The following is a 27,178-nucleotide window of genomic DNA, read 5'->3' as shown; positions in this document are numbered from 1 at the left end:
TATTTTTCATAAAAAGAAAAATTTTATTTTATCTCTCAAATTTATAATTTTTAAAAATTCTCCTATTAATCGCATATATTAAGATAATTTTTCATAAAAAATATTTTTTAATGCAAATCAAGGACCAATAATTTTTTTTTCTTTTTATAAATATGGGTTCGTTCCTTGCTTCAACTTCCATACTTCCATTTTATTTTTTTCCCTTCCCACAGTGTTTTTCAAAACTGCTTTTTCTTTTCTTTTTTTTTCCCCTGCCCCACGAGTCGTCTTCTCTGAGCTATATATCTCTTTCTTGCTCTGTAATCTGACCCCGAAATAGCAGCGATTTCACCCTCTCACAGCCTCATACACTGAAGTGGGACTTTACAATAGAGAAATCCCAGGAGTTACCTCTCAAGGATTCCCTAGAAATCCGGCACCGGCATGGCGTCGTCGAAGTTGGTCACGACGAATCCGGATCTGCCACGCCAGTCTTCTTTATATTCCCTTTCTTCTATTCTCGCTGATCTCCAGAACAACACCCACAACACCAACAACACCACCAATAATACTAACAACCACAACGATTCCAACGCCGGCGCCGACGACCCTTCCAAGGCTTTGGGTTCTTTGAGCATGGATGATCTCCTCAAGTCCTATTACTCTTCTTCATCCGATCCCAATAATAACCCCAACCCGGCGCACCTCCCGTCGGACCCCAATTTCCCCGCGGCTGCTGCTGCTGCTGCGGCTGCGGCGGAATTGGGCACCAAGACGGCCGAGGAGGTGTGGCAGCAGATGGTGGAGGGTGGTGATCAGAGGCGGATGGGTGCAGGGGAGGGTTTGGAGGCCATGACTTTGGAGGATTTTTTGGCCAAGGCTGGAGCTGTAAGAGAGGAGGATGTCAGAGGGGTTCCTACCGTAGTACCTGGCCATGCGAGTTTCCGCGTGGATGCTGCGGCGACGGCCGCCGCCATCAACGGTGGCGCTCAGTTCCCGATGCCAACGCCGGTGCAGGTTAAGGAAGGGTCGTCCATAGAGGTTTTTGGAAATGGGATTGACGGGACAGTAGTTGGAGTTGCAGCATCAGCGGGAAGAGGGAAGCGAAGGATTGTGGAGGAACCCGTTGATAGGGCCACGCTTCAGAAGCAGAGAAGGATGATAAAAAACAGAGAGTCTGCAGCCAGGTCTAGAGAACGCAAGCAGGTTACTTCACCTTATCTGTTTGACCTCTTTTCTTAAATGATATAATATGATATGATTCTCATTTAAATTAAATTAAACTGATGCGTTTTTTTAATCGGTATATACATATTTGCATTTGCATGCCGTTACTTCATCAATTTACGTTGAAATGATGATTTGTTTGAAAATTCTATTAAGTCATATCATAACGGGGAACTAGCTTTCTCTTTAATCTATAGAGGGTGTTGAATTGAGTGTTTTGTGCTTTCTTGATTTATGTTAGTTTGAACTTCCATTTTATCCTGTTTAGTCTCAGATTGTTTCCCAAGTGGTAACTGATTTATAAAAGCTGATCAGTATAACGTTCTTTACAGGCTTACACTGTTGAGCTAGAGACTATGGTGACACAGCTCGAGGCAGAGAATGCACAACTATCGAGTGAAATGGTATGCTTGTAGAAGTTGAAAAATTTTCGTATTCATGTGTCTTGTGTAGTTACAGACCGTGTCCACACGCTCTGCAGCTTCAAGTGCTGCTTTGCTATTTTTCTTTTGAAAATTAAGCACGCAGTTCTGTTAGAAGAGACACGATACTAAAATTTCATATCTTTTAACGCTGTCATAGATGAGGTGCGCTACACAGTTTTTCTTTTTTCCTTTTTTTGTTTGCAAATACACTTTAGCCTGTAAAGCTGGCTCTTTGGTAGCCTGTGCGATGGATTTTCTACCTTTCTTCTTTGAGTTAAATACTGATAATTAAATGACGATTTCACGTTCCTTTATAGCTTTTATCCTGGTTATTTTATTTTATTTTATTTTATTTTTTTAATGTTAATCTTACTGCTGTCCCTAGAATCTAATTTCTGCAAGAGTTTTTGAAATATTCGGATTTGAATGCAGGCCGAAAAGGAGAAGCAGAGGTTCAAACAGGTATGTAGATCATCTCCTCCTCTGCTTGGACTACATGCAAAAATGCTTGTAGCACTTGTGAATCGGCTAGGATCAAAGTAGTCAAAGATAATAGGCGGGTACAAGGTGCTAATGCCTTACATGTGGTGTTAGAAAAGGCACATGATCTAGTGAAGCAAAATGCTAAAGTAGGAAAATATATGCTTTACAAACAAAACTCGATAAATGTAAATTCGGAGCAACATTTTTGACGAGATGAACTATTCTCGCATAATAATCATATAGTCATAAATCAAATAATCATCAAATGCACTCCTTTAAGTCACTAATATCACTACTCAAGCATAAGAATCATTAAGTCATAACTCATAATTATATCGTGTGCACTTATAAAATTGTAATTTATAATTTTACCCTTATGTCACTTGTACATGTGTTCTATGGGTTACCAAAAGTGCTTGTTTGTGTCTGTGGTCCCTTGGGGGTGGCGGCTTTATTTAAAACCTAATAATCTAAATATTGTAAGATAAGAATAACTACGACTATTTGCTCTATTCTTAAATATCTTGAGTCTTGGGCTAGGCTTAAGATTGAGAGATTTTGTAGTTTCCTAATGTATCCTATCAGTATCTTTTAAAGTTTTGGACTAAGCTAATAAATAAACTTCTTCTTCGCTTCAAACACACAAAAGTGCCGAAGGTCAGGGTGCTTTCCCTGAAAGCTGGAAAAAGCACCAAAGGCACTCATCTAGAAGTGTCTTGTTGAAGGCAGCGCCTCTGATGGGCGCGAGGCACTAGCCTTGAGTAGTGTCTTCCTTGAGCGCCTTATGATACAATAACTGAGATTGTTCTCCTGGGATTGTACTCATTATAGCTATTATCATACTGTTCGTTTCTTAAGTACTCATTGTAATATGTTTGGGATCAAATGTAATCTGCCTTTAGTGCATATTTGGCATTTGGAACTGCAGGTCTGAAAAGTATGTCGGATTGTTAAACATTTCATGTTAAAGTGGATCTCATTCCCTTAAAATAACGAAAATGGTTTTTTTATTTGTAGCTGTAATTGTGATGTAAAAAGAGATATCTTATTTGTAGTAAATGGTAATTTTATTCCTAAGAAGATATATTACTTGTCATGTGGCTCACATTTATAATAATTATATTATGGTGTGCATTTATTCCAGATCTGAACTGGTTCTCTCTATCTTTTTGACTTTGTTTTATAGTTATTATTAATGTTATAGGAACCACAGGGGGCTAGTCGGTCCACCTAGTAAACTAGATGCCAATTCAGTTTGGTTCCATTGTTGCACCAGTCATACACATAAAATTTCAATTTTTTTATTTTTATTTTTACAGTGATCCTCCCAATCCTAGAGTAAGGACTGTAACATAAGGCCTATCATGTAAGGGGAATGTTATTGATGTGATACTTTCGAGGAGGAGTGGCCTGAGTAGTGGCCCTAGATGCAGCCATAGCCCTTGGGCACCCTGTAGAGGTACTGCCTCTTTCATCTCCAAAATCCACTCTTTAACGGTCCCAACATCCCTGTTCGACTCCTCCACAATCCACACTTCCTTCAATCCTATCACCTCTTGGTCTAACTGTTCCACATGTTCACTCATCCTCCTGCCCATTAATTGACCTTCTTTGATGCTGAATTGGTAGAGACCTGCAAACTTCTTCAAACTGGAAATAAAATAAACGGTAACAGCTATAAATAGAGGGGAAATGCTGGGTTTTGATATTCCTAGGACAAAATACGCCGAATCAGTTCCATGAGGCTGACATTGATTCTAGCCAAAACCCTGACCCCAGTTACACCCAAACGCCAAGATACAACACAAATCACAGGTATAGGTTACACAGAACAGAAAGCAAGACACACAAGGCAGTGACTCTGGCTTTTGAGGGGTCAGAACTCTCCTAAACCACACTTTTACTTCCAAAGGACTAATTCCCTGTCCCCTTTTGGCTGGAGAGGCTTTTTTCAAGACCAAAAAGTTACTACAAAGTACAAACACCTCCCACCTTTAGCTACACCTGAACCGTACTGCTACCCCACCTCTTTGCCCTTACGGTTATGAATGTCAGTATAATTCTCTTGTCCACTGGAGTTACTTTTTCCCACACGCTTTTCTTTCCTGGATCTTCTGCTAAAGGTCCTGGGGAATGATATGTTAATCTTTGAATTTCCAGATCTATCACATTACTATTGTATTGAATTGGAAATTAGGAGTATGATTCCCATATCCCATGAGAAAGGATCCGCGTGATTGTATCTGGCTGCCAGTATTTTGATTCGCTGAACATGGCATTTGTATATTTGAGAAATCAAATAAGTTCTTGCCTACATCCTTTGGTTTTATCGGCAGAGTTGTTCATTTTTAATAATCTCCTATTGTGAAATTGGCTTCATAACACATTTTCTTGATGGTTGAATACTTCTCAAAAATAAAACTGTTAAACACTCGTACCTGGAGTAATGGCAAAATCGCCATGTTAATTTCATCTTTCCATTTGGTTTATTAAAGGCACGGTTTTAGGGAGATGGCAGAGACTTTTTATTTTTGCCCCTGGCGGGTTTGGATGGGTTTTTTCCTTCTACTTCTTCTTGTTGGTTTTTTTTTTTTTTGGGGGGGGGGTGGTTCTTGGGGAATTGAGTCTCACACCCTTACAATCTCCTAGGCGTAGGAGCGGCATTTGCAACCAAGTGAGACTAGGGTCATGGGCATCTGATTTTTGCTTTCAGTTTTACCAATATGTTGCCTTTAGCATCTTGACAATGAATCTAATCTGAATCTCCTGCAATTTTGCCTGCAGCTCATGGAAAACCTTATTCCAGTGGTGGAGAAGCATAGACCACAACGAAAGATTCGGAGAGTGAATTCAGCCCACTGGTGATCTGATCAGCAATTTTCGTCTGACGGATTGGTTTCTTTGGCCTTGTGAGAGTGAACTTGGTCCATTGGTGATTTCAATATGTAATTTTTGACCTGATGGATCGACCTAATGGCCTGTAGATAGTAATCAAATGGAGCAAGATGATTTTAGGGAAAAGGGGAAACAGTTTCAGGGTTATTCCATAGCTGGTTATCTTTCAGAGGCACTTGGAGCTTACCTTGTATAGAGAAAGTAGCTGGCAAGTCAAATAATGCAAGTAAAAGTGATAGAGGTTAAGGTCATTGATTTGTTGCTTGTGGAAGATCCATGGTGATGATGGATTCTGAGCAGATAGGTCCTGTTGCTAAAAAGTTGAAATAAGTGAGGTTATTGTATTATGCTGATGGTCCAGCAAGGCTTCCCTTGCTTGTTGATATTGAGTGAAAGGAGAAGGGGAGGCTGATTGATCTGGAGTAGCCCTTTCTTTGTTCTTTTTCGCTTTTTGAGATTTTTTACTAGTATTGCAGGAGTTTATAGAATCTTTACCCTAGAGAGCGCTGACAGTACATTATTTGTAACAAGACTGATCTTGAATGATATTGCTGCTCATTTTGATTTCAAGATTCTACTTGTAATTCATTACTAATAATCACATTCTTTTGCAATTTTCTCAGTTTTTATTTATTCTTCTAGACTCTTCCTATATACTATGAAAAATCTGGCTGGACAACAGTTCTTTGGTCTCTTAGTTTGCACAGGCGCGGAAGGAAATATTCAATATATAATGCAGTCTTAATTGAACGAGTGGCTATTTCCCTGATGAGTTGATAATTTGATGTCAGTGATAAAAATTTGAGTAACGAAAACTTATGTTTTATTAATGTGTCCGAGATTCCTTGAAAAAAAATAAGAACACAGCCTATTTACTCTTATTCTGATATCATCTTCATGACTGGAATTTAGTTGTTCTTCACTCATCGAGATCACGGACCAGAAAATATAGTTTCAACCATTAAAGGTAACAATTACACGAAGAAAACGAAAATGATAGAGTTTCTCGTTTCTTTTCTTGCATAACATCACGTATCAAATATATTCAATCGCCTAAGATCATATTCAAAGTACGGACAATAACCATATTATTACCGCCAAAAAGTAAATCAAAACCTTCTAATTATAAGCATTGATCCACTTTGATTCAACAACATATCTTAGAGAACTGACGCAACTCATAATCCCACCTGCATAACACACATGAAACACCTTCATCTTCTTCATTAAGCCCCGGCCACCCACTTTCCAACCCTGCGATTTCTTGCAAGCCACGGCACATGTTGGAACCACACAAACGCTCTCGACGACCATTCCCAAACAACGTACGAGTACGATCGTTCTTCCACATCATCCTTAAACATGCATCCACCTTCTTCCTACATGTCTCCACAAACCTCCGTTTTCCCAGAAAACAACGTAGCAACTCAACCCCTTGTTTCCTCTCATCTTCAACCTCACTACACAGCAGAATCATCCCACACACATATCTTGCTTCTGTGTGACCCTTCTCTGAAGCTTCCTTCAATCTTTCCAGACCAGAATCATGAAGCCCCAGAGGGCTGAAGTATTGCACCATTCCTTCTCTGTACAAGCTTTCTGGGTTTCCGCTTTGTCTGCAACGAGTCAGGAAGGAAGATTCTGGGGGTGTAATGAACCATGGAATGTAGGGAAGCTTCTGCATGCACGCCCGCTGGTAAATGAAGTCGTCTTCTTCAATAAGATTGTGAAGCTCTTTGGAGCAAGTTTTGAGTGTACAGAGATCGGCCATGGAAGAAGACGCAACTGTGGCTAAAACTTCTGATAAGACATGGGTTGGGAGAAATTCTATGATGCTGGGGTGGGACGCCATTGACGATGAATTAAGATTAATGAAGCTTTGAGTTTGATGAATATGATTGTATGATTGTGGTGTTAATTAATGGTTACTATATATAAGAGTGGTTTTCCTCCTCCTTAGCGTTTTAGGAAATTGGGGTTGTTTTTAAGAAATTGATCAGTTATCGATATAATTTTTGGTGAATTCTGATAGATAAAATTTATCTTTTGTTTTTGCTAGAAGATATATTTTATCTATTATGAAGTTTACTTTTCCTTGTATGATTAGGAATATGGTCAAAATCAAAATTGGCCTATTAGTTTTAGATATAGATGATTATCATTTATTTATGTGTGTGTAATTATTACATGGTCTGGATTCTTGAAAAATTTACAGTAAATATTAATTAGTACGATATTCATTAAATAATGGTTATAATAATATACTATTTCTGATCCTTAATATAAAACCTCGTTTGATTTTTGTTTTAGTTCTAAATATAAAACCACAATCCATTTTATCTCTCATATTTATACCTTTGATTATCAAAGATATTTTGGGAAAGACAACATCTATTCATTACAACTAACTAACTTAACTTATTTCCTTAATCTTCTCAAATTAATCAACTAGCTCTTATATTTAGGACATGAGGTAGTATAATTTTTTAAAGTTCTAAATGATTGTTAGTTAAGGATTATATAATGCTTATTGCTTTTATTGAATAAACAATAGTATCTCTTTGGCCAAAAAGGAAAAGAATGCTTAATATAATCAGTTTTCAGTTAATTCAGATAGCTTCACTTATCTTTTTAATTAGTTTAGCTTTTACCTTTTTTTTTTAATATGTTTAAATATGTAATCACAGCTCTGCCTTCGGTAAAAGAATATTTGGTAACGGGTGGTAACAACTTGTTCCTGATTATTTTGACCAGGATGAGGATCAAAGTAATTTATTATTATTTTGATGGTTAAAAAAGTAATTTACTATTTTAAACTAGGAAATACTCAGTGTTTTGGCCACCAATAATAAAATAAATTAAAAGAAGAAAGATTATTAACCACAGTTTGGGGTGTCATTGGGACTTGGGAGAATGATTAACCAATCACCAATGCTTGTGTTGGGGACCCTTAACGCTTTTTCTTTTCATTTTTTTTCCAATCCAAATTCGAGCTTTAAATAGAGAAGAACCAAAAATATTTTTTTAATAAAAAACTTTAAAAATTTGGATACAAAATTTATTCTTTAAATTGTACCAAAAATAGTATTCTCCTTATTAAATGTTGACAAGAAGTTATATATTTATACTAAAGGATGAAAAAAAAAAATGATCCCAGTTCAGAATATAATTATTGCATCATGTTCCAACGGATCATAATTAAATTAATCTATTTCAAATATTTAAAATAAAAAGATAAAGTGTAATAACAAAAATTATTAACTATTCCATTGATTATTCCATGGATTCTAATGTCTCCCATGATATGGAGGGAAGAAAGGGATATTATTGATTTACCATGTTCATGTCTATCATACTCCTACTTTTGTAATCACTCCTTCCATTTTATATCACGAGATGGCTTTTTAAGTGTTTCAAAATATTATCTTTGTTTCTTAATATAAGAATTTGTTTAGTTTTTATTTTGGTCTTAAATATAAAACTCAAATATACTTTGTCTTTTATATTTATCTATTTTTTTTTCTAAGTTGATCTTTGTAATAATGATAGCTTTAATTAATATACTTGATTAGTAAGGATATTTTAAGAAAGATAATATCTATTTATTATAAATAACTAACTTAACTAGTTTTCTTAATTTATTCAAATTAGTCAACTAGTTCTTATATTAAGAACCGAAGGTAATATAATATATTTTGAGAAAAATAAGGCTTGAATTAATGAACCTATTCTAAAATTACCCACAAAGATGGGGAAATAATTAAGTGTAAGTTTGGATTAGGGTTAAGTTGATTGGAAGACGTTCTTGGAAGTTTATAAAAATACGATTTCAAGTTGTACTTGATGAACTCCATTAACATGCGTAGTCAATTTGTCAAAAAAGTTCCTTATAATAGTGGAGATATAAATATTTAGTATTTAAAATTATTTTAACTTTATTTTTCATCCTTAAGTTGCAAGATTGCACCCTATACTAAACTGCTACCTCTAGTCTTAAATACTGGAGTTAAATAAAAGGTTCACCTCGATCTTAAATTTAAAATCACAATTCATTTTATATCCCAAAGTTATAACTATTTTTTTAAAGTATCTCTATCAATTACACATATTAAGAGGATTTTTATTGATAATTTCAATACATATGATTAGATAGAATATTTATACATTTACTACAAATAATTAATTTAACTAATTTTTTAAATAATATGCATAAAACAAGAGGCAGTATTAACTTGTAACTAAGAACAATATAAGGTCATTTTCTCCTTTTCCAGCACCGAAAGATCACGTTAAAGGCAGCTCAATTGCGTCAAGAGTTTGCAAAATTGATAAAGGGTCAAACATCAAAATAATATTTAAAATTTAGCCCAATTTCGTAAACTAACTATTCATGGTTCATGATATTACCCACTAATTCCAATTTCAAATGATTCCCCAAATAGGGCATTTTCTTTATATATTTTTTTAATTTTTTGTTATGAAATAATTAATTAAATTGTAATATTTACATCTCTACCTCAAACAACTGTAAAGTTGATGACCCAGGAGACAAGTTCACAAATTTTTCTTGATCTAATGAAAGAGAATTCCAGCCTTCTAATAAGGGATTTTGTCAAAAGAAGGTAGATTTGAGAAAATCATAGAATCTATTGGGGCTATATATGTCTTGCAGAAAATTACAAACAAAAATGCTCAGTCAAGGATATATATTTATAGTAACATATATTAATATTACTTTTTAAAGAAAATTAACTGAAATAAAGTGTAAAAATTATTTGTTGTGTATATTTTTTATTTGATCGATTTTTGTAAACTTGTTACCTAGTAAATCATCTTTTCACAAAGCTTTGGAGTGACAAATAATGACTAAACCCTATTGAGGCGTTTATTCGGTAAAGTCAAGTCAATTTGAGTCAGTAAGAAGATATAAATTATGATCAAATGAAATGCATTAAACTTATTGAGAAAAAATAAATAAAAAATAGTTAATTATATCCTTTTTAAAACCGAACAGTATATTGAGTATAGTTTTATCAAATTTTAACTAATTTAGGGTAAATTCAAGAACTTTGATTAAGCAGTATCTCTCCCACATGAAACTGTGAGGAGGGATGGATTTTATAAGCTAGTGTTTTGTCGGTTCATGACCAAAATTTACACCTTAAAAGCTCCCCTTTCTTGTTTTGCTAAAGAGAATAAATTGAGTGAGGAAGAAAAAGTATTACTTTTAGTTGAAAAAGTTGCACAATTGCTTTTTTTTTTTAAAATTTAAAAGGATATGCATCAGACAAACCTTTCATTTACTCAAGTTTTTATGTCACTGAATTAGAAGATAATTATTTTGATATGATTTGTGTTTGGTACATATGAATACAGTAATACTCTTCATGCCAACCAAACATTGGAACACAATTTCCATTTTCATTTTTTTAAAGGAAAATACAGCGAATCAAACGGGGTCTGAGAGGGTAGGACTAGGATTTACCTTGAGCCAATTTTCCATGGCACCAAATAGCAAAAGAAGCTTACTTTTATGTCTTAACGGTTAAGGGATCTATCTATCAACAGACAACGGATGATCAGACGAATAATGATGCCGACCAAAATTTCCAGGCCGGAGTCACGTCCCGTGATTTTCGATCCCCACAGTTAAAATGTCACAACGTGAGCTGAACATGGCCGCATGACTATACTGACACGACATGCGCTTCCACCTGTGGTGCTCTTTTCAAAGTTCCCATTTTTATCTTTTTGGGGAATTTAATAAAAAAAATACAGAAGAAAAAACTATCATTAATGCCATCATCATCACCTGCTGCTGTAGGGTTTGACAAGAAAAAATGATGTTTTTTTCTTTTTTCTTTTTTGGTTGGGTCCTGCTGTGTGCCAACGAGGTACAAGGATGATTACACAAAAAAGTCCGTCTTCGTTCTTAGTTCTTTCCTCTCCTTCCTGCTGCCTTTTCTCCATTTTCATCCCGACTTTTCCTAACTCTCTCCCGTCAATCGCTTCAGCTCAAAACCTACATTACAGATTTGCTCTGCAACTTGACATTAAAGCTATATATCTTTGAAAAAGGAGAGGTTTCTGATGGGTTTAGTAAGCATAGAAACTAAGGGGAGCGGGAAGTTTGGTATTGGGTTCATTTTGGTTCAGGAGTTGTGGGTTTTGCTCAACTTCCACTGAAACAACTAGGAATGATTATTTGGGAATTGGATATTAGTAATCACTGTGTCTGCCAGTGCCACTCATGTTTGGGATTCGGAGGCTACGATGGTTTATGGGTCTGAATCAGAGGAATATGTCGACCAAAAGGTTGCCCAGTGTCGAGCAACGTGGTCCTGCAAGAGCAAATCTACTGTCTATGATGGATGCTGTTCATGAAGTTGCTATTTACATTCATAGGTTTCATAATCTAGACCTTTTCGAACAAGGGTAAGCTCTAGATTCAGCAGAACTGATTAGTTCTGGTGAATGTTGTTTCAAATACTTTCTTTGTATTCCTTTTGATTTTTAAATGTTAGTCATGTAATGTAGGTGGTACAAAATCAAGGTTACTTTGAGATGGGAGGATGGCGATGACTCCTATCCTGGGATTCCGGCACGGGTGGTTCAGTATGAAGGTGAATATATTTACAATCTTTTGAGACATTAGTGATTCATTAAAGATGTTTCTCTGTAGCTAGACATGGTTAATTCATGGAGCTACATATTCAGGTTCACTGAGAGCTTGTGCTTGTTTGATTGGTATATTTATGCTTGTGTGTGATTTCCACGCAATTTTGTTCTTAGGTGCAACATATGATGAACAAGTTCTTTCTATTTACACAAGCTTACAATGAGCTTGCCAATCAATTTTTCTTAACAGACGAGGCTCACAGAGTGAATAACTTCCCTTTCTAATTCTCACAATGCAGGTGCACTCTAAATTATTTTATATGATTTTTACTAGGTCATTAATCAAGCCTTTGAAAATTGTGCGCAAATCATGTATTCATACACTACCACTTTCTGAAATTTCGGTTAGTATTTTAGAATGATCATACTTCTCGTGTCAATAGCCACTTAGACTTCCTTTTCCCAAAAAAAGATATTTATGTTTTGTCTGATTTAATAGGAGTTCTATAAATGGCCTGTTTGATAGTCTTTTCTCTCTCTCTCCCCCCGCGTGCTTGCGTGTGTGTTTTTTTTCCTTTTTCCTGTGAAAAGATGGAATGTGGAAACAAATGACGCAAAACCTTAATTTTAGGGTCTTAGAAGATAAGCTTGTATCATGAGTCATGAGGTGATCCTCATGATGCTGTTTATTTGTCATCATTTTTAACTTCTGTAAAGTCTGGACCAGATCATGCACGGTGCAATGGTATTGACTTTTGCCAATTTTATATGACCTGAAGCCAAAGTATCCCATTTCCCAATGCCATGTAGAGCTTTTCAGAGCTTTTTCACAAATATTTTTTTTATTATCAGTTTTTTTTTTTCCTTTTCTTTCTTTCTTTGCTGGGGTTGGGGGGAATAAATTTGTACTGTCCAACCATGAACTACTTGAAATTCTTGTAGTCTGAATTAAGTTAAAATATTTACCCTTCATGTTTTGAAAACTTTTTCCGGCTTTTTCAAGCCTACTATATGCTGTTGATATCATAAGGCAGTGGCCCTATTGTGTTTGATTTGAAGTATCTTGGTCCATCAGATGGTTATCTTTTTACTGCGATTAATGTGGAGTGAAATCTGAGAATCCATCTTGATCTTTTGCTGCAGCTCCTGAAGTGGGTTATGACAATTTATGTACAGTTTGGAAAATAGATGATGCAGACAACAGTTTTTCAACACCACCATTTCGAATCAAATATGCAAGGCAGGATGTGGTTCTTTCTATTATGATCTCATTCTATCTTTCTTTTGCAGGACATGAGGTCAGTAATTGTCTTATCCTGTGATAGTTTGATATGAAAGATATTGTATATATGCAGGTAGTTGAGAGGGTTTCTTTATGTCGAACAAATCAACTAGGTAGCTGACACGCTAAAAACAGATAAAATAGAGGAAAGATTGTTGAAAACATGATATCTTTGTCTTGCCAAAAAAGTAAGAAAGAAGGGTATGTTTGAGGCTTCATGTGATGTTTTTGGGGTTTTCCAACGTGGCCAACTGAAAGCCCTAAAAATGTCCTGACTTAATATAAATTTGATACAGTGATATAGTTTCACGTTAAATGAATACTGAAATTCTTGAAAGAAGTGGAAAGACCCCTCAGACAATATAATGAAAACATAAATAATGAACAGAGCAAAGAACTTGGGAAAGGAAACAAATCACACAAGAACTTAGGCAATAAACAAACAATAATGTAAGTACATCATAATTATGTGTCAAAATCAGTTTATATAAGTGTATCAATTCCAGTTACGCTCACCGATGTTTCTTATGGACTTGATTCTTTCCCTCTAGTTCGTAAGATAATGGGTGATGATTGATTTTATTTTCTCAGGCAAAATCGTCTGCTGTTATCATGAAGTTTGAGCTTATGCAGGCCCTTACATCTGATATTGGGTTAGTCAATGATGCCATTCCCACTTCTTGGTATATTTAACAAATGAAATTCAAAACATGGATATTTATTGAAGTGGAGTTTATTTTCTTGCTAATAATTATTGTCAATTGGAAGATGTGAACCCTGGAACTGCTTGCATCATTGTGCAGAGCTGAGATGCAGGCGTTTCCAGATGCTTATTCTGCTTCAGTTCATGAGTATAGAATTCCCCCTAAAGCTCTTCTCGGGTTACATTCATATTGTCCTGTCCATTTTGATGTTTCACATGCTGTCCTTGTTGATACAAGTGTTCATGTCAGTTTGCAAAAAGCTAGCTATCACACAAGCCGACTGAAGGTACCCAGGTTTGTCAGAGTTTCATCTTTAGAAGCTTGCATCATAATGCTGGTCACTGTTGCATCGAAATAATTTAGAGTTTTGCATACTTTGCGGCTCTAATAATTGATTACTTGTATTATGCCAGTGATTATGGGTCTTCTGAAGGTGCTCATGAGGAAAATTCTATTAAGTCAAACAAGGCAAGTTTTATCGCAGTAAATTTCACATGATCTAAGTCTACTTGATTTTTTATTCAATAATATTTTTCCTTTTATGAAGATACTGCTATGATAAGCATGTGATTTATATTATTTGCTAAACTCATTACACTTTTTTTTTCCCCTTGAAATCCTTTTTATTGCTGTAGTAAGTTGTACTGATGGGCAAATCTCAAATCAGGCTAAGCTCATCAAAGCATTAATGGCTGCCCATGATATCCTCCTTGAAGATCTGAGAAGGTTAAGCGAAGGAATCAACCAAGCTATTGATCTTACTGGGATGGATCCCACAATTGACCGTACAAAATTTGCTAATTCTTCTCCACTGGTACATTTAGACGTTACTGACAGTAGGTTTTCACAGCAACTGTCTACCAGCTCAGAAGGCAGTGCTGAGGTAGAAGAACTGCAGTGTGAATGCTTTGCTATTTATTCTCCCTTTTATTGATCTTTCAGACTTATTTCTATGTAGTAGCTCTACCTTTCCTTCAATAGAAAGCTAATGGTTATATTGCTATGCATACATACAAATTGTTTCAGTCTTTATCTTGGGACGATCTGTTAAATTCTTATCAGTCTCTGGGAAATCAGCTCTTACAGCTGTGGAACACGTTTCTGAAATTTCACAGGTATGCTGACATATATTACTGAAGTAATTACATGTCCATTAATTATCTCAAGTGTCGCAGCTTTATAGTTGCTCATATTTCTTGTTCTGTATTCCTGCATCTATTCCGATCTTTATTGTATCTGGAAAAGTTATTCCTCAATTTCTTTCCTGATTTCTAGGCTGATATTTCCTTGCTTTTATCAGCCAAGCTTGAGCCTGATCTACAGTCTAAGAGAGTTTTAACTTCTTTTGAATGAAGCTGCTTTTCCGTTTATGCATATTGTGACGCATTTATTACTAAAATAAAGTCTTAGCGTGATTGTTTTCTTTTGTCACAAGAGGCACTCTAATAATTTTAACATGATGTTAAAGGATTAAATTGATGCAATGATATGATTTTCTTTTCCCTCCCTTTATTTTTTAACCCAGGGAAAATAAAACAATGATACTCGAATTTCTACGTCATTCATGGGCTATTGATCGAAGATCTGAATGGTCAATATGGATGGTACACTCCATATCTGAGATGCCCCATCAGAGTTTGAGTAGCAGAGTTGAAGGAACAATAATGCGCTGGGGCACACATGGAAGATCTTTAAATCCGAGGAAGTTAACTGATGATGTAAATATCTAATATATTTTGTACAAGAATCATAAACTTGATCATCTTCTGTTATATTTGGGATTAATCATTATATTTTCTGCATGTAAGTCTGCTTAACTAAAACAATTCTTTGGGTCTGCTGTCTCTCTTTTCTGTTTAGCCTTCTCAGACTGCAACAATGCGTGCTGAACTTCATAGACGAGGAATAGCACAAATGAAGGTGAGTGGCTGCTTGTCTAGAATGCTTTATAGTCGTTCCATTTCCTATTGAACGGAAACTGTGTTATATGCTTCTCTTGTGCAAACTGGTTGTGACAAATATGAATTTAGTGCAGATCAACAATAGGTCACTTCAAGACATGTATATATTCGAGGATCCTTTGCGCATTCCTATTATTATTATAGAACGGATGGCAAATATGGATCATTCTCCAAGTGTAAATTCTTACTTCAATCCGTTGGAGGCAAAAGCAAATCTTATCTTGGAAAACGGATCTAGAGGCACAAACAAGTCTGGGAGTAGCCCACAACGAAATGGGCAAGTTTTGAGAGTAGTTGTTTTTGTGCATGGATTTCAGGCATGTTTCAGCTCTTACATTTGCCTTCATCCCTATAGTTATTTTGGCATCTCTTCTTACATTTCTTGCTGCTTTGGACCTTCATTTGTTTTGGGATGATATATCACGTAGTAATAAATTCAAAATGAATTCACCAAAAAAAAAAAGTGAAAATGAAAAATCTCTAGATTATCTTCATATGGCTTTTGTTACACAAAACCACTCAACATGTTGGAGCTGAACGGATAACTTTTGCGTTAAATACATCAAATGTTGTATCCATATTTGAAGCTTGTCTACGATGTTTCCAAATTCTAGGTTAAAGTGAGGGATTTGCCTCCTTTCTTTGGATTACCAAGGGTTACAGAATTGATGTTTTGAATCATGTTGGTTCATCATTCCTGAGGTTTTTTAGCCATAGCAGCTGGGTACTGGGGGCAGGAAAATATCACTCATAAGCTCATAAACTTTTTCACATCTTAACTTAAGCAAAATGCTGGTTCAACACTGCTAACTTGTCTCCACATTTTGAGCAAAATGACAATTTTGAGATAGCTTGGGTGCTGCAGATTCAAATTGTGTGCTTTTTGAAAACTTATTTATCTGTAAACATGGAGCATTTTAGTCCATTCATTTTGATAAGTGATATTAATCTTTAGGAGAGCCATAGCCTAACAGGTAGCTTCTGTGTTCAGAGAACCATAACTCAAGCTAGATCACAAGATTGAAGAACCTAATGTCCATACCAATCGGATGTCCGTATCCCATACTTCTGGTGTGGGGCTTAAGTCTCATATTTTGCAGTGGGTCTTAGCATCACCTCAGTCCACAGCATGACGACCATGCATGGTTGAGATCAAGTGGAAAGAGGGCTCCAAAACTTGACTTCAATACGGGCAAGAGGAAAAGGAGAGAGCAGGAGATTTATGGGAGAGAAAATGGAAAGAGAGAGTTGTAGAAGGTTCTTATACCAATTTGCCAATGATATAAACCTCTAAGATAGTCACAACAGAATTTAGCTCATGAGGTTAAAAGCTTCAGGATCCATCAAGTGAGACTCAAGTCCTATGCCTTTGCAATAGGTTCCAACATTCCAGCATGCTCCACAACCTAGCATCCAGACTCTTAAACCTGGGCAACGACACACAAGCAAGAGAATGGGAGATGGGAAGAGGAAAGGAGAACAGAACGTGGGAAAGAAGTAGAGAATGGAGGGTAGTATAAGTCCTTGATACCATTGATATGGACATTTAAGAGAATCATGCGCGAAAATCTAGCTCGTGGGTGAGAACCATATAATGCCATACCTTGTAAAGGGTCCTAACATTGTATCCTTTATAATTTGTTGTTCAAATGACTTGTTGCACAACCATATGTTTTAGGGCTTGTTTGGAGCTCCGTTCACGACGAACTTTTAAGCAAGTTCACATAAGCCGAGACAAAACTCTTATCACATACTTACCTTGTATTCTGTAAATCACGTTTGAAAAGCTACTTATAAGACAATCCAAACAAGCCCTCAGTAGTCGAAAAAAATTTAGAGGTGTGACCACATCTGTGAACCCTTTGTCCAATAATGAACCTCTAGTATATAACGACAAATCACCAAATCCCTTGCCTTAACCATTAGCAATAGACTTGGAGGCACATTATAATGCATTGGATAAACATTATGAACCCAAGCTAATTGCCTTTTTGTCTTGAAATGAGCACTTATTGGTAAACATGTTGACACGTCTCATTGAACAATTGTCTATGGATAAAGTTTTCAAGTTAATGAATATAATCTATTGTCTTATCTTAGTCATTGTATCTAGCCACTACAGCCATGTGATATTGGGGCTGGATGTATTCTTTTATTTGAAGTTTGGGATGGTCATAACAAAGTAGCCATGAATGCTTCAAGAAACTCTGCTCCTTTGTTGATTGTCCTACAGAAGGGTTTTACTGTCCCAATAGAGGCTTAACATTGAATTATTCTTGCCAGAAATTTTATCTTATTATAAAAGTTATTAGTACAAATGGGCCCCGTTCATCCTAATTTCTTCTATGTATGTGCATGAAACCTCATTTTATATTGTTACATTGAGACAGTCATACTCATGCATCCATGCATTTGTTTTTTACACACGTGAGCTCTCCCTCTAATAAATTACATCCGGTTCCTTTTAGATCTGTTTGTTTGCTCAAGTCATGCCTCAACCATTGCTGTTCTATGGTATATATCTGAAATTAAAGGGTAAACTCGGTCTGTTATACTTTCCCGTTTCAAGTATAAGTCAATCACTCGCCAAAACCAATGACTAATTGGTAATGCGGATCTACCCTTCACAGCAGTAGACATAGAGATATGCAATGCAACAGCCTTCTTTCTTTTCTTTTATACTGTTGTTTGTAGTGTAGTTTCATCTGCCTTATTTTTTACAATATTTTTGCTTGCCTTTTTACTGATATATTACTGCAATTCTCATGATTTTAGCATGAATTATGTTGTGCTCAAAAGATGTTAGTGGCTTTTGCTGATTGTTATATGTAATGTTTTAGTTGACGGCATTCCTACTTTAATGTTTATAGTCATAGTGAATTCATTTCATTGGCAAGTTCAGAATTTGTCTTATCCTCCTTATTGTTCTGTTAATAGATCATTTGACTATCACTTAAACTTTGCAGGGACATCATTTGGATTTACGGCTTGTGCGGAACCAATGGCTGCTGATAGATCCCAAGATACAATTCCTTATGTCAGAGGCTAATGAAGACAAAACATCTGGAGACTTCAGAGAAATGGGTTTACGACTTGCAGAGGAGGTGGTCTCTTTCGTCAAAAGGAAGATGGATAAATTTTCAAGAAGTGGACACCTGAAAGATATCAAGCTTAGCTTTGTTGGCCATTCTATTGGAAATCTCATTATCAGGACTGCTTTAGCAGGTGTGCATGCATAAATCTTATAGAAGTAGTGTTGATCACAATCACATTATTAAAAGAATTTCTTTTTCTTTTCTTTCTTTTTTTTTGTTTTTTGTTTTTGAATTGCAGAGAGCATCATGGAGCCATATTTAAGATACCTGTATACATATGTTTCAATATCGGGTCCTCACCTGGGTTATATGTATAGTTCAAACTCTGTGTTCAATTCAGGGTTGTGGCTCTTGAAGAAGCTGAAGGACATACAATGCATCCATCAGCTGACATTTACAGATGATCCTGATCTTGAAAACACCTTCATCTACAATCTTTCCAAGGTACTGAATTGTGAATGCATGCTTATTTTCTCTTGATATATGGTGAATGTTTTTTGGGGTTGTGGCGGGAGGTAAGCAGTGATTACTGGAAATTCAACTGCTAGAAGGTTGCTGCCTTGAAGTTTTGGTCTGAGTCTTGTAGCTTGTTTATTCTTTTGAATCCTCATGGCAAATGTTTTCTATGCTGTTCAATTTAGTTGGCGTATTTTGATGAAGGGAACAATGGGAAATAAGTGTCATTTTGTTGGTCTTTAGCTGCTGAAGTTAAATAACATCTATTCTTTTACTGCAGAAGAAGACACTGGTGAACTTCAGGAATATAATACTTTTGTCCTCACCTCAGGTAACCTTTTTGGTATGCTTATGATGAGAATCTGGATAAGTTGAAATTTAATAAGGCCCGTTCATCGGAAAACTTTTTCTGAATTCCATCCTGAGAGCTTGCATTCATCTATTTGATCACTTCTGTCCTTAATATAAGAGCTTGTTTGACTTTTAATTTGATTCTAAAGATAAGATCCCAATCCACTTTATCTTTCATATTTATCTATTTTTTCTAAGGTATGGTCCTTGTAGCAGTTGTACATATTAAATATTTCATGAAATGACACTTGGTTAGTAAGGGCATTTTAGGAAAGACAATACTTATTTATTACAAACAACTAAATTAACTAATTTTCTTAATCCACTCAAATTAGTAAATTAGCTATTATCTTGAAGACCCGTGGTAGTAGTAAAAAGTATATATCTGAAACCAATGGATCAAGAAAAGAAACGGGAGCTGAATAATTAAAAGAAATATGCTGGGTGGAAAGCTCACTTCTATAGGACCTTTTTTTCCTGCCAGTATAGGACTTAAAATAATGCATAATTGCAGCTACTCCATCTGCTTTTCTGCGATGGTCCTTTAATATGGTTTCTTCACATTTTGTGTTGGTTTTATTAGAGCTATCAACTAGTTTTGATTATATGCCTTGTGTAAAATTAATAATTCCATAGCACCGTTCAACTCAAAAAAATAATTCCATAGCACTGTTTTATTAAATATCCATTTACCCCTTTCTATTATTTGTTAAAATATTTCCTAGCGCTTCCTCTCAATTTCATTTCAGGATGGTTATGTCCCCTACCATTCTGCCAGAATTGAACATTGTCCATCAGCTTCCTTGGATTACTCTAAAAAAGGGAAAGTCTTCCATGAGATGCTAAATAATTGCTTGCACCAAATTAATGCCCTCACCGACCATGGTGTGGTCATGCGCTGTGACATCAACTTCAATACCTCCTCATACGGCAAGAACTTAAACACACTCATTGGGCGGGCTGCTCATATAGAGTTCTTGGAGTCTGACATTTTTGCTAAGTTCATAATGTGGTCTTTTCCCGAGCTCTTCACTTAGTCTTGCAGAAATCTACATGGAAGTCTCTCAACTCAGTTCATTTTGAAAATTGGCGAAGGTTTTTGGCACAAGATTTCTGCACCTGTATAACTGATTCCTCCATTGGAATCAAGAAAATTTCATGGGTGCCAAGTTCAACTCCTTTGAAGGTCGAAACTCCTCCAGGTGGGTATAGTAGGACAAAAATTGGTGGATCCTTTCCAACCTTTGGCCAAATTTTGCTCCATTTTTCTTTCACAAGAGCATATAGTAGAGCCATTGAATTTTTATGGGACCTTGGCCTGTGAATTACTTACTGTTCTGTTTTATATATTTTCTCGCTCAATGTCCAAGATAGGGATGCACCTTTTATGCTAGTAGTCTCTACTGGGCTCTGCTAAAGGACCTGATTATTAAGGGTTTGCAGTGTTGCTTAGTCAGGCATGTTGTATTACTTGGTGTACAAGTAACAGGAGCATAGGTGTACAATATCTGTTGTGAGTTTATAGAAGGTGTCAGCTCAGTAGGCTTAGAACCTAGAAAAAATGTACATTCTCAGTTGGAATTCGATGAATTTCCAATAAAGTTACTGTCTATTTTATTTAGAAAACGCTGCTGTAATATTTTTATTTGTGAGATGTCTATCAAATATTGATCTATTCCTCAAGACAAGCATCTTCAACTATTAAAAATATAAGATTGGGTTGGTAAGTTCGTTGACCATTTTTAAAACTTCAAACCCCTCATAATTTCTTAAAGTATTTATTGTTCCAAATAAATCCAACATTACGGCGGGCATCTGATAGAGCTTCTTGTGTATATCATCAGGTAGCAACCATTTGATACGTCATGTATGATTTCATTGTGGAATCATTGACAACTCATTATTTTAAAGAGAATAATTTCGGAAAACAAACGTTTCTAGCCATTTGAACCAAAATATGTAATTAATTACTTACATTATGATCAGACCCCAAAATCAAACACATATCGAGAAGTTTATTACCAACTTTGTAATTAGACCATGGCCTGAGAAATAAAACGTGTTCACAGCAAACTGTCTCAATGGTAGTACAATCCCCCACGCTTGGAGAAGGTCTCAACTAGCCGTTGACATATTTGTGTACATACATTTAAATTGTGCGTTAAAAAAAGCATGTAATTTTACTATCACCTATAACATCTCATTTGACTGTTTCAAGCACAATCAAACTCTTGAGGATGACATTTTCTGTCTCCAAAATATTTGTCCTCCGTACAATAAGTGGACATCACTAGAGTAGTAATACTAGCAGCAGTGTCATTACAAAAAGGATGGCTTAAAGCTCATGAATGTTTTCTTTTTCCTCATTGTGAGAATTTACTGTATTACAAATTTTGTAAGAAAAGTGCAAGTGCAAGACATAAACCATATGAGCAAATAAGGCATGAGATATTTAGGAAGTAACCTGAACATTATGTTCTCTCACACAAGTACAGAGACAAATACAAGGCAGGCTAGGAGTTTATACTCTAAACGCATTTGGTAACTCTTCCTCCTTCCAAAAAGCAAGATACAAAATGTGTACGCTTCACAAATTTGTACATTTGATCTTCCTCTGTAACAAGTTCACCGATTTCCTTACTCTGCATAGTTTGACATACTCAGGTATTCCAGCCCCTCAGTTCTGCAAGCCATGATCTTTCGGAAAACTTCCCTCACTTGGCACTCCAGTGGATCCAGACCACCTTTAAAAGATTCATAAATCAAATTCAACTCCTCTGTAACCTGTTCAACTTCAAATTTCTGCTCCTCTGTTAATGGAAGCTGGACTGAATCCACCAGGTCTGTCAAGTGTTGGGTACATCTCTCCACTTGATATATCTCCTTCAACAAGCCATTTGAGTTCCGGCGTTCACGCTTCTTAGACTCCTCCAAGATTCGTTCGTGAAGTGAGGTTATGGGGGTGCTCCATGAGAACTGCCGCGGTATTGAAAAATGGATATTCAGACCCCTATCCTGACAAGGAATCGCTGCTACAAGAGACCACAAGACAAACAACAGAACAGAGTACATTGTAAACACAGGAATAGCAAGACCATTGGTTGCAGCAGTCTCATTTGCACGAGGTGGAGCCAAGTTATTTGCAATGGATTGCAGTTGCTTGGCTGCAGACCAGGAGCGAGATACACTCCAAGAATGAGACCGAGAATGCCCTGAGTGGGAATGCTTATCTTTGCTTGTGTTATGACGTCCAAAAGATCGGTTGCGTTGTGAAAAAGCAGACCCAGTGTCATCAAGCATTGCCAGTGCCAAATCCATCAATGCCTTTCTTGCTCTCCGAAACATGCCTTCACTTAATGCTCTCTTTTTAGAGTCCAAGGCAGACATGACAATCTCCAATTGTTTTTGCCACACCCGAATCTTCTCAACCCCTTCACGGCTCGCATTACAAATATCAAGTGCCTTCACTGAACTCTCAAAGAATTCAGAAATTATTCGATCAAGAGGGGGTTTTGAGATCTGTTCCTTCTTATTCAGTAGAATGGCCCTGAATTCCTCCTGGCAGCAGACAAATGCATCAAGGAGCTTCAGCATCCATTGGATAGAGAGCAATTCATCATCACTGACCCCACAAAGCTCATCGAATCTATCTGTGACCAGCTTCTGGAATGATTCAAGCCCTGTATCATGGGATCCGGATTCATGACTCACCTCCAAAGAATGAACCTGCTCCCGCCTGATACCAAATAATGAACGGCCAATGGAGGAAAATGGTGTTGAGGGGCCCTGACTATCCGACGACATTGTCAAACTTCAGAGATTACTCCCCCTCAAGATACTCAGTATTCTACACCAAAAGCCCAAAATCAACAGATCAAAGAAACCCACCATGAAGGCTTTTTTCTAATTCAAATGTATCTGATCCTGAGGCATCTAAATTCATCATAATTAAACACTCAATATCCAATTGGTCAAATTCATTAACTTCAAAGCGGATCCAATCAACAGATTGATCAAATTCCAATCCTGAAAGCCAAACTCCAATCACAAAATATCTTACCTCCCAATCATATGCTCTCCATCACTTCAAACTCGAACAAAAGAATTTGCAAAACCATGCTCAAGATCAAACAATTTCTTCGTAATTGACTTGATTCTGGGGCAAAAACAGTGTCAACTAACAATCAAATCTTTTTTCCCTGAAAACTTCAGAATTGTCAACACCCAGATGCAAATTCAAAAAAGCTTCAAATAAATTAAAGATTTTCCAGAAAACCATGTAAGGAAACTGCAAGTGCAAGAACACAGATGAAGAAAATCTAGAAGTGGAGAATAAAGGGAATACCTTTGAACTTCGAATCAGGTACTCGGAACACATTTAACATGAGTCTTTCAGAAGGATCGAGTTCAAAGGGAAAGCACAAAATAAGAACTTTGAAGCTTTTACAAGTAAAAAGTAGTCGTAACAAGCACAAGCGCATAACAATGGGCAATGGCAGATTCGCAAACCCTAGCGAAGGACCGAAGCCCTCGCTTTGGTTGTCGTCAGTTGAAGGAACTGATGTAACGAAACGAAAATAACGTGAAAACTGAAAACGCCAAATTTTTTAAAAAAATAAAATTAAAACCATCAACTTCCTCAACAATATTTGTTTCCTTTTGAAAAATCATGTGAACTAAACTAAAATAATTGGGTAGCACATCAATTTCCCTTACAGTTCTTTGATTTATAATAATATAGGCATTAAAAATTTTTTTTTAAATAATAAATTGCCGGAGGAGGATTACGGATAGAATAAAAATTATGTACAGAAACCGCAGCATCAGTTTTAATGGAATAAATGTTAATAGCACGACGTTTGATAAGATATCTTTCAATTAAGTTTAAATATTAATATTAGGGAAAATGACACAAAAATTATACTTGAACTTGGAAATGCCAAAATGATCACCTGAATTTGTAAAATCCTAATTTACTCACAAGTGACCAATTTGACATTTATAAATTTGTTGAAATGATCACACTACCCTCCATTTTATTTATTGTTTTTAAAAAACCAAAGTCCTCATTAGTCAGCCGGTCGCCGAAACTCTAACAGCCAGAAACAAGTTTTTTGAAAATTTTTACAACTTCAGAATAACAGTTAACAACTTTTATAACGCTATTAATAACTTCAGTATAGTAGTTAATAACAAATTTTTCGGAAAATTCAATAATTGGTCGCCGGAGCTCTGACGACCAGAAACAATTTTTTAAAAAATTTACAACTTTAATATAACGGTTAACAACTTTTGTAATGCTATTAACAATTTTAGTATAGTCGTTCACAATAGGTTTTTGAATTATTAACAACATTATTGAAGTTGTAAAAATGTCACTTTTTGAATTTTCCAAAAAAACTTGTTTTTAACTGCTATATTGAAGTTGTTAATAACGTTGCAAAAGTTGTTAACATTATAGTGAAGTTGTAAAAATTTCAAAAAAAAATTGTTAAAGTTGTAAAAATGTTATTTTTTGAATTTTTAAGAAAACTGTTGTTAAATGCTATATCAAAGTTGTTAATAGACGTACATAAGTTGTTAACGACGTTACTAAAATTGTAAAAATACTACTTTTAAATTTTTAAAAAATCTATTATTAACTGCTATACTGAAATTGTTAATAATGTACTACAAAAATTATTAACCATTATACTGAAATTGTAAAAATTAAAAAAAAAAAGTTGCTAAAGTTGTAAAAATGCTATTTTTTTTAAATTTTTAAGAAAAGCTGTTGTTAAATACTATACCGAAATTGTTAATAGAGTTACGGAACTTGTTAACGACATTACTGAAGTTGTAAAAATGCTACTTTTTGTATTTTCTAAAAAACTTTTGTTAACTGCTATACTGAAATTATTAATAGCTTACAAGAGTTGTTAACTGCTATATTGAAATTGTAAAAAATTTTAAAAAAATTGTTTCTGGAGCTCTAGTGACCAATTGTTTAATTTCCTGAAAAACCTGTTAACTGCTATACTGAAGTTGTTAACAAGGTTTTAAAAGTTGTTAACCGTTATACTGAAATTGTAAAAAAAATTTTTAAAAAAAACTAGTTGCTAAAGTTGTAAAAATGCCATTTTTTTTAATTTTTAAAAAAACCTATTATTAAAATGCTATACCGAAGTTGTTAATAGAGCTGTGGAATTGTTAACAGCATTACTGAAGTTGTAAAAATGCTACCTTTTGAATTTGCCGGAAAACTTCTTGTTAACTGCTATATTAAAGTTGTTAATAGCATTACAAGAGTTATTAATCATTATACTGAAATTTGTAAAAAATTTTAAAAAATTTGTTTCTGGCCACTAGAGTTTCGTCGACCAATTGTTGAATTTTCTAATAAACCTATTGTTAACTGTTATACTGAAATTGTTAATAGCATTACAAAAGTTGTTAACCATTATAATGAAGTTGTAAAAATTTTCAAAATAATTGTTTCTAGCCACTGGAGCTCTAAAGACCAATTGTGACCAGTCGTTGAGCTCCAACGACTGGCCGGTCAGTGGGGGTTTTGGTTTTTTAAAAACAACAAATAAAATGAAGGGTAATATAGTTATTTCAGCAAATTTATAAATACCAAATTGATCACTTGTGACTAAATTATGATTTTACAAATTCAGATAACCATTTTATCATTTCCAAGTTTAAGTATCATTTTTGTGTCATTTTCTCTTAATATTAGGTGGCACTTAGTGGGATATTTTATAGAATAATATATGATATATTATTATTTTATGTTCAATGGTACATTTATTTGTAACATGAGATAAAATATATATTTGACAAATTGGGACATACACCACATGATCAAGTTGAGCCAACCAACTAATTCAGCACAACTTGACCAGACCGTATGAATTTGAAAAAAAAAATTAGTTTATTACTTTTCATGGACTAAATAGTACATAAAATTTTGATTGTTTTTCTTTCAGAAGAAAAATATAATCTATATAATTTCAATTTTAATATTCTATACCAATTCTCCGCAAACAGGACTAGTTTTACCAGGTTTAAATCTTACAGATAGAAAATATAATTTATGACACCAATTTCTTGTGTAGACCAAAACAATGCTTAAATTCGCGTTGGCAGGAAGGGAAAAAAATGTTTAAATCTAGTTAAATAACACTATATGCCAAATAATTTTATGAAAAATTATCATTCGATTTTAAATGAGGAGCTTGTTTTGGAGTTGAATTTTAGGATTTTAATTCACTTTGCTTCTTATATTTATCATTTTTTAAATTAATTTATATAACACATAAACTAAGATATAATTTAATATTTTAAAGAGATTAGGACATATTTATTAAAATTAAATAATTTTTTTAGCATTCTTAATCTACCAAAATTAATTAAATGACTTGTACATTCAAAATTGAAGAATTACAATTTACAAGAACCCATAAAATATTTTTACAAATCATATTAATGATATTATAATTAATACTGCTTTCGGTCCTAAATATAAAAACTAGTTTTTAGGATAAATTGTACTATAAATTAGCTCTTATATTTGTGAGTGAAGGTAGTATTATATATATACACACACTCTATCAAATAATAAATTTTTTTGACCAAAAAATATAAAATTTTTAAGTCATAAATAATACAATTCACTTCGTGCGCAAACCCAAAAAAAAAAAAAAACAGCACAAGATTT

The 27,178-nt window shown here is 35.0% G+C and overlaps 4 protein-coding genes across 7 annotated transcripts; 2 read left to right on the top strand and 2 right to left on the bottom strand.

The window, feature by feature from the left end:
* Positions 1 to 271: 271 nt before the first annotated feature.
* Positions 272 to 5,638, top strand: LOC114743010 (bZIP transcription factor 12). Its single transcript, XM_028931231.1, has 4 exons — positions 272 to 1,185; positions 1,539 to 1,610; positions 2,064 to 2,093; positions 4,899 to 5,638. Exons 1-4 carry the CDS (start codon positions 424 to 426, stop codon positions 4,977 to 4,979), a joined length of 945 nt encoding a protein of 314 aa, XP_028787064.1. The 5' UTR covers positions 272 to 423; the 3' UTR covers positions 4,980 to 5,638.
* Positions 5,639 to 6,156: 518 nt separating this feature from the next.
* LOC114743009 (putative F-box protein At1g67623) lies at positions 6,157 to 6,861 on the bottom strand. Its single transcript, XM_028931230.1, has one exon. The coding sequence runs from the start codon at positions 6,859 to 6,861 to the stop codon at positions 6,157 to 6,159; it is 705 nt and encodes a 234-aa protein (XP_028787063.1).
* A 4,005-nt stretch (positions 6,862 to 10,866) lies between these two features.
* LOC114743014 (protein FAM135B) lies at positions 10,867 to 21,102 on the top strand. Of its 2 annotated transcripts, none has more exons than XM_028931237.1 (15): positions 10,867 to 11,444; positions 11,547 to 11,632; positions 12,771 to 12,925; positions 13,501 to 13,562; positions 13,713 to 13,907; positions 14,027 to 14,081; positions 14,281 to 14,496; positions 14,640 to 14,728; positions 15,139 to 15,331; positions 15,483 to 15,533; positions 15,649 to 15,891; positions 18,541 to 18,799; positions 18,908 to 19,113; positions 19,406 to 19,456; positions 20,226 to 21,102. In XM_028931237.1, exons 1-15 carry the CDS (start codon positions 11,260 to 11,262, stop codon positions 20,511 to 20,513), a joined length of 2,334 nt encoding a protein of 777 aa, XP_028787070.1. In that variant the 5' UTR covers positions 10,867 to 11,259; the 3' UTR covers positions 20,514 to 21,102. The 2 variants fall into 2 exon arrangements, with proteins under 2 accessions (XP_028787070.1, XP_028787069.1); XM_028931236.1 differs by having other exon boundaries at positions 15,474 to 15,533.
* Positions 21,103 to 21,737: 635 nt separating this feature from the next.
* LOC114743012 (uncharacterized) lies at positions 21,738 to 23,948 on the bottom strand. 3 transcript variants are annotated; one of them, XM_028931235.1, is made up of 3 exons: positions 23,822 to 23,948; positions 23,537 to 23,682; positions 21,738 to 23,323 (listed from the first exon to the last, which is right to left on the bottom strand). In XM_028931235.1, exon 3 carries the CDS (start codon positions 23,278 to 23,280, stop codon positions 22,114 to 22,116), a length of 1,167 nt encoding a protein of 388 aa, XP_028787068.1. In that variant the 5' UTR covers positions 23,281 to 23,323; positions 23,537 to 23,682; positions 23,822 to 23,948; the 3' UTR covers positions 21,738 to 22,113. The 3 variants fall into 3 exon arrangements, with proteins under 3 accessions (XP_028787068.1, XP_028787066.1, XP_028787067.1); XM_028931233.1 differs by having other exon boundaries at positions 23,537 to 23,675; XM_028931234.1 differs by having other exon boundaries at positions 23,537 to 23,632.
* Positions 23,949 to 27,178: the final 3,230 nt, after the last annotated feature.

This window comes from Neltuma alba, unplaced genomic scaffold (assembly GCF_004799145.2).
Source record: "Neltuma alba isolate B1F8T4 unplaced genomic scaffold, ASM479914v2 tig00003912_pilon, whole genome shotgun sequence".
NCBI lineage: Eukaryota > Viridiplantae > Streptophyta > Magnoliopsida > Fabales > Fabaceae > Neltuma > Neltuma alba.
This window is presented reverse-complemented; position numbering and strand designations above follow the sequence as displayed.

Bases quoted from the DNA above. Each gene is read 5' to 3' on its own strand.
- LOC114743009 (XM_028931230.1), bottom strand. From the start codon at position 6,861: ATGGCGTCCCACCCCAGCATCATAGAATTTCTCCCAACCCATGTCTTA.
- LOC114743014 (XM_028931236.1), top strand. From the start codon at position 11,260: ATGTTTGGGATTCGGAGGCTACGATGGTTTATGGGTCTGAATCAGAGG. The intron at 15,534-15,648 runs GTGAGTGGCTGC...AATTTAGTGCAG, and splicing joins GAGGAATAGCACAAATGAAG to ATCAACAATAGGTCACTTCA. The intron at 19,457-20,225 runs GTAACCTTTTTG...ATTTCATTTCAG, and splicing joins TACTTTTGTCCTCACCTCAG to GATGGTTATGTCCCCTACCA.
- LOC114743012 (XM_028931235.1), bottom strand. From the start codon at position 23,280: ATGTCGTCGGATAGTCAGGGCCCCTCAACACCATTTTCCTCCATTGGC.
- LOC114743010 (XM_028931231.1), top strand. From the start codon at position 424: ATGGCGTCGTCGAAGTTGGTCACGACGAATCCGGATCTGCCACGCCAG. The intron at 1,611-2,063 runs GTATGCTTGTAG...ATTTGAATGCAG, and splicing joins CACAACTATCGAGTGAAATG to GCCGAAAAGGAGAAGCAGAG. The intron at 2,094-4,898 runs GTATGTAGATCA...TTTTGCCTGCAG, and splicing joins AGAAGCAGAGGTTCAAACAG to CTCATGGAAAACCTTATTCC.